We start from the raw sequence: 13,185 nt of genomic DNA on the forward strand, positions 1-13,185 counted from the left end.
CCTCTGCCAGGTCTCACTGGATGACTTCTCTGTAAAGACAGCCAAAGGCAGCATTTCCTGTTGGTTTCTAGTCAAGATGGAGTAAAGCCTGGAGCAAGCACACATCTTGTGAGGTACAGTACTAGCTCATTTGCTGAGGTCCAGCCTGATTAAACTTTGAAGACAGCAAGCCAGGTAGAATCTAAAGAATAATACTTACTGAAGTTCCCTATCATGTCTCTTGAGCAGGAGCTCTAGCTGCTTAAGCTGTGCTTGACAAAGTGCCAAGAAGCTCCCTGGCGGTGGTCTAGCGCTTCTGTCTGTGAGATATACTTGTGTAGAACTGATAGGCTCCCCATTAATCTTCTTTAAGCCAGGTAACATCTTTTGCAAAGAAGACCTGAAAAGCAGAAGAGTGAAAGTTGAAGATTCTTGGTTTTCATTTGCTATAAAAAACTTATAAACCATCATACTTATTTTATGACAAAGAAACAGGGAAATCTAACAGAGAACAGTGTTATATATTACAATTGTTTACTAAAAATTAAATACTATGTATCCAGCAAGGTTATAGTAAGATTAGATCATGCATTACATTTTCTTCCCAGTGTCTAGTTTTTTACTTCATTGTGATCACACCCTTTGCATACACTTTTTGAACACAAACATGTTACCCTTATGTGAACTCTGGATCAGTGTCAATGTTAGCGAGCTCTAGGTTCCAAGGGCCATTCAGTGCTCTGGTTTTATCCCACATAAGCTCTTAATTTGGCCAATTGACTAATTATTTGCTTAATTAAATTAATTTAACTCTCTTTTCAGGTGTAAAGTAGACAATGATTTAAAGGCATTTAGAACTTTTTATACTGTAGACGGTTACCATCTAAGAACAGAACTGAGGAACTGCATTTTAAATTTTTTACATTTTTAATAAACGTATATGTGTAGTCGCTTATTAATAAAAACTGAAGAACGGGGAATTAATCTTTCAATTTCAATGTTTCAATTCTAATACATTCTAAAATAGGATATTTATAAATGTACTGTTATATTCTGATCCATCTACATATTCACTTTCAGTCCTGATCCACTTTTTTGTACTGGTAAGGGTTTCAGTATATTGGGTTTGTATATTTATAGATCTTTAAGTCAGGAAAAAAATGAAGAATGCATTTGCGGCATAAATTGTTATTACACTGTAGTTATCATATTACAGTTACTACATATTACAGTTGATAAGTGTATTATAGTTATCAGTCATACATTTAGGGTTAACCTACATTACAATTTGCATTTAATTTGTCAAATCATTTTAGACTGATCTTTGTGGTTCCACTTTAAAACTGGGCCTCCAAACATTCATGGCATGTGCACTGAAGCATTAAAAATGGTACACTTATAGGTGAGAACAGTTACGCATACCTTTTGTAAACATTTTTTTTCTCCAAATTTAAACTCTTTCCCAGAGTAGAGGGAACAAGTAAACAATGGCTGTGTAGTATCCACAGAACATTATTATTACACATTTTTAACCACTTAAACCGGCTTGAGTATGATGTCACTAATGGATATGGTATGCTGGTAGAAAATCTGAGACCTCACATTCTCTTTTCTCCACATATAAGGCACGCAGGTTAACTTATGGTAACATAATGTCATAGCTCATAGCAAGAGAAAGGTCACTCTGTAAGAATGTTGCTGTTGCTGGCAGGTAAGTTACAAAGCAGCAATACATGAGAACTTGTGGGCTGTGAATCCACCATTACTCTACTCCAGTAGTGCTACTAACTGACAAGAAACACTTGTAATCAACATAGACCTATTCAACCACTTGTAATGAGTCATGAGAGACTCCCTGAAGCATTGTTCTTGTACAGAAACAACTATGGCTGGTACCACAATTGGGGGCCATTGAAGATCTATAAAGCAAATTTCAGTTTTGATTCCAGATTCAGAATCAGATGAATCAGATCTACCAATGTGCTGACCACTATTGGAAACTAGTGGTCATCTCTGTTATAGCAACACAAATATCAGACTTACAACATACTTACGGCTTTACCAATACCAATACATACCATGTCATGTGTTGCATTTGTTTGAGCTGATAGTGGACACATTGGGTGTATATAACTTACAGAGGTGAGGGATTTTAATACCACAAGACCATATGCAATGTAATGCATGTCCCACGTATATTTTTTACAAATGATTACATGATATGACAGCCAAAATGTATTAACTTAACATTAAAAAAATTAAATGTTTATTAATCTGGGATGGGAGGCTTGGATTGCATATTTCAGGTCTGATCTACAGTATACAAATATATTTGAACAGCATCCGCACACTTGCAATGCGACTTGTCAACATAGGCTAATGGGTTTCAAAAACAGCTGATAATTACTTTCCTTTTTTCCTTTGAATATGATATATTTGCATGGTTTCATATTTCATGTCCATGATTTAAGCCTCTTAATAATATTGATTAAAATATACTCTGCCTGATCACTGCATGGTTTATTCTTTTAAGACATCAATTAGTGATATACCTAGCTTTTAAAAAACATTCAAATTAATTTATCCTACAATTCTTCTAATGCATGTTATTCATACCATTCTGAATATCTAGGAGTCATTGTCCAAATGCATCACACATATGGTATTAAAGTGTCTGAAATGTTCAGGTTCACAATGTGTCACAGCAAGACAAGTGATCCCTACAACCACTCATTTACTTTTTTCTTTTTTTTTTTAGTTTTGAAAATGTTTACTTTGAGCAGATGAAACCACTTAAAAATGTGGATAAAATATGTACCAAGTTTGACATTAAGGACCCCAGAAAGTCAACAAGATTGCTGTCAATACAGAACAAAAGATTTCATTTTTGCTTGATGCTCTCATGAAGGAAGTATGTGATGACATGGAGTGTAGATTAAAGGCTAAAGGGGTATTTGGGCTTCAATTCATGCCTGGACTCTAGGTTGCCAGTCAAGCATTATTTGTTTCAAAATGTTACGACTTAAAACTTAAGTGATTAAATCTGAGCAGCTATTGGTTGCCTTGATGTAAACCGAAAGTTCAGCTGTAGGATATTATGACATGTACCCCATGCCCTGGGCTAAGGACATGCTTTTAGATGGAATCTAAAAAATCTCTATAAGAAACACAATCAAGCCAAGATGGTATTGCCCAGTATTTATTTCATATATTAAAACCAAATAGTAAGACATTTCTTATAAATTGTATTCATTTATATTGTGTTGTTAAAATGTACAGAATAAAAACAAATTAATATATTGTCAAACACTGTAAATTATTTTGTGAGAAGACAAGTGAAATAAAAAAATGGCCTTTTCTTTGTTTTGTATTTTGGTGATTTGGGGCCAAAAATATGCTTAATACATCCAAAACAACTTTAAATGTTACAGCCTGGAATACATATGGATTAAATAATATATCTATAAAGATATAATATTTATATACATATATAAATATTATTTATATGCCCAATGATATAAACATATTTATGTGAATAAAATGTGCATATAATAAGATAATATAATAATCCTTTGTCATTTTGTTGTTCTTGTAATATGTATCATACAATAACTGTTTGTGTAGCTGACATACATTATTTAGCAGGCACAGTGATCACGTATCTAAAAGTTCCTGTTTTCGCGCATTACGAAAATAATATTTTGGACAGTAAATTCATTTGCAGATTATTATTAAACTCCACAAATTACTGTTTGTATCCCTTAGCTTCAGTTGAAATGTAAGTAAAAAGATAAGAAAAATATTACGGTGTGAGCATACAGTACATATCATTAATAGTTGGACATGCAGAGTACAGTAAGAAAAACAAATTGTTTGGGAGCATTCATTAATTTAACTTGAAAGTATCTTGAAGTAGAATGATCTACGTTGTAGCATTTCCAGCTTTGGCCTTCTTTGAGAAATGAAACTGTATTTCATTTAGTAAAAACTTCCTTGAAAACACTGTTGCTTAAAAAGGATCAATTAATCATCACAAAAGTGAAATGCACTCCTTTTCATGAGCCCAAACTGCTCTTAAAATATAATTCTTCGCAATATTCTTTAGTGCTTTAATTTAACTGGTGTTATCACTGGCCAGAGATGAAAGTGTTGGGCGACTCGGGAAAGACTATAGCTAATTCCATTGTTGGCATTAAGGGTTACGCAAAGTTCAATATAACATTTGGCCTAAGTTTCAGTCAATGGTGGAACCTAAAAAAAAATCCCTGTGTAAAACCAACAAATATTTCAGTTTGTTTGCAGGACTTAGCATTAGCCAAGTTGCCTTGAAAGGGTTATAAGTAATGTAATGGAGATAAAAACAACAGCAGTATCTAACTTCCTTATCTGACAGTGCTGATACACGCAACTATATAAGAGTCTTCATGGAAGTTATAGAAACATGAAACAGTTTTTCTAGCACAGTTTAATGAAAATTATTATAACAGTGACTAACACAGAAAATTCCCAAAAAGAAAACATCCTAAAAAAGGCACAAAGTTAATCAGTTAATTTTAAGACTGTAATGCTTTCTTTTTTTACTTTCTGTAAGGCTAAATATTCAAAATATCAAAATCGATTAATATCATTCCATAAGAAAAAAGAATCATTTTTTTACATATTTGCTGGTACTGAGAAGTTATATATCAGCTAAGTATTTTTATATCACTTCATATGAATGTGACAATAAGAACTTAAAATACCAATGCTAAAAATATTTGGCCTTAATAAAGTGATATTATGAATATCATACATTGCTCAACTGAATCTGGAAAAACTTGTTGAGAAGGTGGAGTTGCTGACCATTAATGCAAAGAAGATAAAATTGTCAACATCTTTACATTAGAATACAATCATATACACAAGCTAGAAAATTGTAAAAAAATATTTATACTAATATTTTAAGTATACATTTTATCAGTATGGTTCTTTTCGAATTTATGGGCATCTGTTTTAACAACTGCCTGTGCCGAAAAACATATGACAGAGGAATATATGATCAGATATTTTTTTCAAAATAATTGTGTTTAATTGTTACTCTAATATGTGTGTTTAACTTAAAGGTTTTGATGACTAAATTATATTCCAATAAACTGTAGTCAGAAAACATATTTTTCAAAATCATCTCACTATTTTCAACGTTTATAAAACGCTATTTAAAATTTTTAGAAAATAGTTATAGTATATATAGTTTTTTGTGATTAAGGTATAAACCCAGAACAAAATAGTACACACCCCTTTATTGTTTAAGTATGGAAAGATTTGTTATAGGAAAATGACATGTATCTGAAGTGCTTGAGCTTCTCTTTGGTAATATTCACTCTTTGAAAACTAAATAAAATGCTTATTTTGTGCTGGAGAAGGCTTTTGGATACAAATGATAGAAACGAATGTGAAACAATAATTAAGAATGCGATTCATACACCCCCTTGTGGCACAAGTGTGCTATTCTGACAAGTGTGCCGATACTATTGCCATTTCTATTTCATATTTCATATCTTTTACCCCTTAGAATGCTTATTATAAAATATATGTTTTTATTTCACAGAATATGGTAACTTGGTTTTCAAAAAGACTTTCAACCTATGTGAGATATAAGGTTATATGTTGGTACTGTACTTAAGCAAAGCTGAATTCCACATGGAATTTAGAACAATGTTTTAAAAGAATTACAAAATTAGATATACAATCATACGTATAAACTACAGGTATACTTACACTATATCATATAAACCACAGATGTGTAAAATGTAAAAGAAACTCTATACTAACCTGGAATGTTTTGTGTGTCTTCCAAGCCTAATCCATTTATATGAGGCATGTTGCAAACAGTATAGGCTATTTACAAGGAGTATGCACTGTAAAACGTTAGGTGGGAGCATAGTTATACTTTTTGCTGCTTTTGGGTAATTAGCACATTGTGACCTAAGTAAATGTTTTTTAAAAAAAAAATTAAATTAGTATAAAAAAGAGTCTAGTGAGATACACTATAGAAGTTTTTAAAATGGGACACTGACGAAATACAGTATTATTATATATTATAGATTTTTTACATTGAGACTGTGGCAATACGTAACTTTAATTTATGTTAATTAAAAATCTTGTCATCTAACTTTACAAACTTCTGCAATACAGAAAACTGTAGAAAACAGACAATAATATAAACAATAGTAGGTGTTTATGCCACTGTAATTATTTGTGTCATTCCTTCAGCAACAAGGGGTAAAGAAATATAACTAGCCTGTCCTTTGACACACTGATATTAAGGTACATACAGTATTTAAACTAACAAGGCATATTTTAAATACTCATATATTAACAATATATTTGTTATATTTATGTATATTTTAACTGGTAAATAACAATTAGTACTATAGTTTTATTTCTTTAGTATTGCTTTTTGTGAACAGTGAAATAGAGCACTGCTGATTAATTGGAGATTGATGTGTGCCTTGAAAACGCTTTAAGGAACGCTAATTCAGTCTTTTTTTTAAAAAAAAGCTTTACCTCCAATTAGTTTCTTGTTGAACAGGATTTCCAGACAAATTAATCTCCCTGAGATTTGTGGAGCCTTCAAGGGACAAATGAACATCTCTCAGCTCTGAAAATAGAGAGGTATGGTATCAACAAGAGTCTACAATACATGTGGGTCAATTTGTAATTGATCTGTTTATATTCTTAAATTCTGTACTAAATGTTTGCTTGTGCACCAATTGTGGTACTGATTGTATTGATTTTATTTACTCAAACTGAAAGTTAACTTTGATTATAAATACATGAGGTACATGTATCTTACACCTATTTAAAATCATTTTAGAGATATCTAGAAAGGTGTGATTTTTTACATCAACAGAAATAAACATACCTGATATGCAGTTACAACTCACATCAAGCTCCTTTAAAGACAAGAAGTCGAGCAGTGGAGGTATATGGGTCAAGCTATAAGTAATGTAAGAACATACATACATTTGAGAAATTATAGAATTAAACTTCACATACAATAAACAGTATAATTATACATTCATACTGTGAATACATTTCAAACTGAAAACATTGCTAATACTATCAAGACTTCTCTCTAAATTGGTAGTAATTGGAACAAGTTTGCTTCACTCAAAAGTAATGAAACCAGCAACAGAATTATAACATTTTGGTAATAATAGCAAGATTAGATCTTACATGGTAGATAAAAATTTGCATCTGAGTACTTGTGCATTTACAATATTATTTTATCTCAATAATGGAATTACATAGAAATCGAATCTGGAAAATGAAGCTCTTTTAAAGAAGTAATAGTCAGCTGAAACACAATAACCCCTCATCTCCAGAGATAACCAGAAGAATTGTCTTATTCTTTCAAGACAAAATATTCTATTAAGAAAAGATACGGAGAAAACATGTACTGCAGATTACATGTGCAATGGCTTTTTAGTAAAAACAGTTTTAATTTAATGTAACGGCAAGTAGAATAGGGCATCAAAATCTGAGAACTGCCTAAGTTATACACATCAGATGCTGTATATTGTTATGACAGAATAATAACAGTGTTAAAGTTTCTTAAATGCCATATCACACCACAGCATCTGAAGAAACACATTTGCATCACCCAATTACATAAAAGTGTTAACAAGAATGTAAAGATCTCTGAAGGTTTTGTGCTTTCTAAAGAATAAATGAGCATCATTAAAAAGAGCATACATAAGATAAGGCTTGTCTTTAAAAACACGCAGTTAGTTTAAATAGATGTGTAAAAAAGAAAGTGAGAAAATGTGAAATTGAAAATGAGGGTAGAAGCAATATCTCTTTTGCTACTTACAGCAAATAGAATTCATTATGTCTAAAAAAACAGGAAAAAATATTTGCGGTTCACCTGTTTTGTGATAATGAAAGGACCTGTAAAAGCGGAAGCCAGCAAGCTGATAAGTTTTCCAGTGATGTGATGCTGTTGTCATCTATATACAACTCCTTCATCAAGACGTGGTTTACCAAACTGGGTGGCTATAAAAAATGAAAGCATTCAAATACAGTAGGTGTTTTTAGAACATGTTAAGAAAAGCAGGCATACATTACATATCTGTCTTTCATACTTTACACTGTATATATTTAGAAAATGTATATACAGTATTTACACTGAATATATAGTATATTCAGATAAATTTAGTAATCTTCTGAGACATACAGTAACATCTAAATACCAAACAACCATGTTACAAATCAAAGCATACTGAATATTAACTCAAATGAAGAAACGCAAGGTAGATTATTTCTCAATATAAGGTTATTAGTAAAAGTGATCAGCTCAAAGTGTATGTCTTTTTATCTTATCCTTTCACATCAATTATGCACACTAAGAATAAACCTGGAATAAATGAAAACATAAATCACCCAAGGATCAATACGTACTTTTTTGGCTTGTACTTTAATAACTATGATTTTCTATACATCTGTAATACTGTTCCATAATAAAGGAGCTATCATGTCAAGTTAATATTACCTCTGTAAGATTATTTCCCTGTAGCTTCAATGTACGGAGAAGAGCACAATTTTCTATCCCTTCAATTTCTGTAAGATGATTGTAGGAACAGTCAAGATGCAAGAGAGTGGCTATGTCTTTCAGGCCTTTGGTGCTGATTAACTGATTATGACTTAACACTAGCCTTTGGAGTTTCTTTAAAGATTCCAAGCCACCTAGAATATGAAACAAAAAACAATACGTCAGCATAGAACCAGCTGAGGGAATTAGTGTAAATAAATGGGAATAAATCACTGCAGTTGAATTCTGGACTGGTAATTTTTGAAATTTTGTCAAATTCATTGCATTTTGACATGAATTTCAAAACAGTTCACAGTTTGCTACATATGCATTCATAAATATTTACCAGTACTGTAGTTTGTTAATTACCTAATTAAGTGTTGATTATTGTTAATTATTGCATTATAGAACAACAGCCCCACATCACACACTGCAAAAATGATTTGATTCAATTGGTTTCCTAAATTTGAATAAAACAAAATACTATTTTACTAAAAAAATGTTATAGGGAACCAACATTTTTAATAAAAATATTCTAGGTTACCAAATATTTTAATTAATCAATGTCAAATGAAGATTTATTGAGCATAATATCATTATTATGTGTTTGTTATCCTATAAAATAATACTGTTTACCAAAAGGTATGTTCTGTAACAACATTCATGTTCATTCAGTCCATTTTCAGTTTACGTTTTCTTCTAAGCAAATCACTACTCATAAAGTTTGTTGCTTCATTCATAATTACTAATAGACGACAATAAATACCTTGTTACTTAAATGTTATAAGAAACAGTACTAAAGCCACATGTGATTCTCTATTACAATGAAATTATTATTTTCTTAAGTAAATGTGATAATTATTATTTGTTCACATTACTTTCAAAGTTTTTGTTAGTTTGCACAATACCATACTGCCATCTAGTGGCTGCAACTGCTAGTCAATTCTATGTTCTGTACTCTTACTGTATGTACTTACTGTACTTACTTACTTTACTGTAATTACACCTACAGTCAATACTAATTCTATGTTGCTTTTAAAAGGATTTAAATTTACAATAGTTTTATAATATAATAAGATAATTATGTGTTAATTGTGTGCTTTTGACCTTCGTGACACTCAATATTCTTTATTTGCGTGTGTCCTGATGGAGAGATTTTCTGACAGAATGTCACCTTAAAAAAGTAGCAATAGACACAAATTAATAAGGAAACACAGACAAATGGGCACTGTAACAGATTCCTCAGAGTAATCTGTGTTGGTCTGCGCTACTACTTAGAGACCAATTAGAGAGAGAAAGAAAAACAGGGATCTGTGGCTTTTTTTATCATCTCCCTATAAAAAGGCTCTAAACACAGGCCTAATCAGTTTGGAGTATTCAGGTAGACTGGGGTTTTAATACATTTAATAAAACTTTATAATAAAATAATAATAATACGATTTTAATAAAATAGTATAGATATACAGTATTTCTTAAAAGGATTATACTGCACAACAAATAATATACACTAACAATATCACTAAATTACCTAAGCTTTTTAAATACTTGCTTTCTTCTCGGAGAGTTTTACTAGGAAGTGGAAATATACTTTAAATATGCATTATTAAGTAAATTTTAAAATACATAATAATTAAAAATTAAAAATATAACAAAAATGTCTTCTTACAAATGCGTGTGATGTGATTATGAGACAGTTCAAGTGCATGTAGATTAACAGCTCCATCCAAACCATGAATAGATGCAAGCTGATTATGATTCAGGAGAAGAACATCAAGGTTATCCATACCCTGACAGTTAATGTACTGGATTGCATTTTCCTTGAAAAACAAAATCAAGAAATAATTGTGTTGTCATATAGGCTGAAAGCATACAAAATTGTGAATCAAGATTTTTTTTGATCAAACTGATTTTGTTAAAAAATATTCATAATAATATATTCAGGTCACTTAAAGGATAAAAACTTTACAATTAAGGAATAAAATTGAATGTTACCTGCACATTAATATACTTAAGATCTTTGCACCCACTGATACCTTCTAAAGCTTTTAATCCACATCTTTTCATTGTCAGCATTTGTAATTTAGTACACTCAGACAGAGTAGAAAGGCTACAGCCCGGTAAGTCTTGAAGGGTAACTGCTGTAACCTACAATAGAAAATGTGCATGTCAATCAAAACTATACAGAAACGACAAATTTAATATTCAACAAACAAGTATTTTCTCTAACATTACCACTATTCTGAATATGGAATTCTTTTTGTCAGCTACTTTGTTAAATTAAACTACAGCTTTCCTTTATGAAGTCTCAGGTCAAGACTCTGTCGTTAAAAAGAGAGACAATAATGCAAATCCTAAAATTCACAATGAAAAAAGAAGAAGCAAATACTCATGATTTTACTACTGCTGCTTACTTCATTAATTTATTCCTCCAAATGTCTAAAAGGCTGACATGAAAAAAAGCTCATTGAGGACAAACAACACTAAGTAAAAAAAAACAATGTATCAGTGAAGGATTATTTTATTTTAAGATTTATAAATGACAGGAGAAATTAGGTTTTCAAGTACCTGCTGTAGGGAAATCCAGTCACCAGACTGAAGGATAGTGTTTGTACTCAGGGCAGGCAGCTGAACTACTGAACCTCTTCTTATCACCTTCCTTTTCACCACCTCTTTTCTCTTATTTTGCATTGAAATTTTAGACCAAGGAGTACAAGCCTTCATCCATGCTAGCCTTTTCTGCTCAGTACACTCAGGAAGGCACATCTGGTTTGTTAAAGAATACATGTCTACAGCAGGAGCACCATGACAATTACCTTTAGGTTCTGGGATACAGCCCGTTGGCCTAAAGGACATAATTAGATCTTTCTCCATGTTGTGGCATTTCTCACTCTCTTCCTGGGACAGACCTTCATTTTTCTTTGCATTTTCCATGTTTGTTTTATCCTCATTATCCTCTAGACATGGCATCTCCTCACTAGCACAATTAAGTGATTTCTTGTTGCTTTGGAGAGATATTTCCTGAACTGAAGCATCTTTATTGTCAACATCATAATCCAAAAAACCTGAATCATGCTTGACTTTTTCGCAGTCTGTGCTATTATTTTGTAATGTTTCATTAAGTTTGTCGTTAAGTTTAGTGCCATCTCCTTTATTTTCAAATTCATCAGATTCGCCACGTTGTGATCCCTTTTGTTTCTCTGCTAGGATTTGTTCTACATTTTGTTCCTGGATTTGTTCTGCATTTTGCACCTCTTCCTTCCTCTTCTTGAACTCACTGAATCTTTTCTTCTCCATCTCTTCTTGGTTTCTGTGCTCCTCTGACCTCTTCTCTTCTACTTCTTTTTTCCGCTTGCCTTCTTCATCCAGTTTAATTTTTCTCTCCAATTCCTCCCTTTTCCTAACCTCTTCTTTCTTTCCCTGACTTGCAGCTTCTAACTTCAGCTTCCGCTCCTCCTCCAATCGCAAACGCTCTTCTTCCTTGGCCTTTTCGTAAGCAGCGCGTCTTTTCTCCTGCTCCACTCTTGCCTGCCTCTCTGCCTCATCTTTCTTTTTCCTTTCTTCCTCTTCTCTGCATTTTTGCTCCTCTAGCTTTCTTCTGCACTTCTCTTCCCTTTCCCTCCGCTCTTGCTCCAGCTGCAGCTGCAGCTCTTTCTTCTTCTTCCTCTCCTCTCTCCTCTGGCTAAGTAAGAAAGCACTCGCCCTGCGTATCAGGAATCCTCGAACTGCAGCCTGAATGCGTGTTGCCGCTCTGCGCCGAAGGTCTTCTACTCTTTTCCTTTCCGTAGCTTGCTGCTCTTCAAAGGCTGTCCTCTCCTCTTCCATAGTTTTTTCCAAGCGTTTTATGAGCTCCTGTGAAGTAAAAAGTCATTGCATTAAAAAAAATAAGTCAATCATAATATAGTAATGTAATTATCTTTTTACACTTCCTATAAAAAAAGAAATGTGCATGATTTGGGACATATACATATACTATATACAGGTCTGAGTCTTTTTTTTTATCCAGATTGTGCTTTACCAAAACTCAGCAGCCTACATCTCAAGATTTCATCCTCATTAGCTCAATTAACTATCCTAAACTATATATCTTAAAAACATGGCTGAGGCTACTCTAAATAGTCCTTTTCTCATTACCTTTTTCCAGATGAGATCCTAATGAGGACATCTACTGTACTGTACAGTATGTCATTGTTGTGCTTCAATGACATGGCATTCTAACCATGGGGAGAGCAATACCGTACCACCTTCCACCCCTGGTCTGCTCATGTTAATGGATGAATGAAGGGAAAGACTGGCTGATCATTACTGTTTAAAATTCTTCATGTCTATTACATTTGCATAGAAATACATCAAAGTATTTATATCTAAGCAAAAACAGGCTACCTCTTGAGCACGTAAATCCTCTTGTAATTTTTCAAATTCCTTTCTTTCAGTCTCGTCCACTTCATTCTGATTCTCCTGCAAATAATACTTTGGAATACATTATCAGTCTAAAATTCCATGTTATCTGTTACAACGTATTCAGCTGTTTGAATGTAATTTAATGAAGTCTGAGGATAAGAGCCTATTTTGCCTTTCTCAAAAAAAGAATACATGTTTTGTTATACATTTTTATAAACCAAATTGTTTGTTGAATG

General features: G+C 32.4%; 1 protein-coding gene across 5 annotated transcripts in view; it reads right to left on the reverse strand.

Annotated features, from left to right (window-relative positions):
* Positions 1 to 13,185, reverse strand: part of lrriq1 (leucine-rich repeats and IQ motif containing 1) — a 51,758-nt gene that overhangs the window by 34,682 nt on the left and 3,891 nt on the right. For all 5 annotated transcript variants that reach the window (XM_088647211.1, XM_088647212.1, XM_088647210.1 and 2 more), the window contains exons 7-15: positions 12,932 to 13,006; positions 11,117 to 12,400; positions 10,544 to 10,696; positions 10,218 to 10,368; positions 8,513 to 8,706; positions 7,889 to 8,016; positions 6,884 to 6,957; positions 6,526 to 6,619; positions 200 to 379 (exon numbers count right to left, since the gene is read on the reverse strand). In XM_088647211.1, coding sequence (XP_088503337.1) covers positions 200 to 379; positions 6,526 to 6,619; positions 6,884 to 6,957; positions 7,889 to 8,016; positions 8,513 to 8,706; positions 10,218 to 10,368; positions 10,544 to 10,696; positions 11,117 to 12,400; positions 12,932 to 13,006 — 2,333 coding nt within the window. The remainder of the gene's footprint in view (positions 1 to 199; positions 380 to 6,525; positions 6,620 to 6,883; positions 6,958 to 7,888; positions 8,017 to 8,512; positions 8,707 to 10,217; positions 10,369 to 10,543; positions 10,697 to 11,116; positions 12,401 to 12,931; positions 13,007 to 13,185) is intronic.

Source organism: Lepisosteus platostomus, chromosome 9, assembly GCF_059453375.1.
Source record: "Lepisosteus platostomus isolate fLepPlt1 chromosome 9, fLepPlt1.hap1, whole genome shotgun sequence".
Taxonomy (NCBI): Eukaryota; Metazoa; Chordata; class Actinopteri; order Semionotiformes; family Lepisosteidae; genus Lepisosteus; species Lepisosteus platostomus.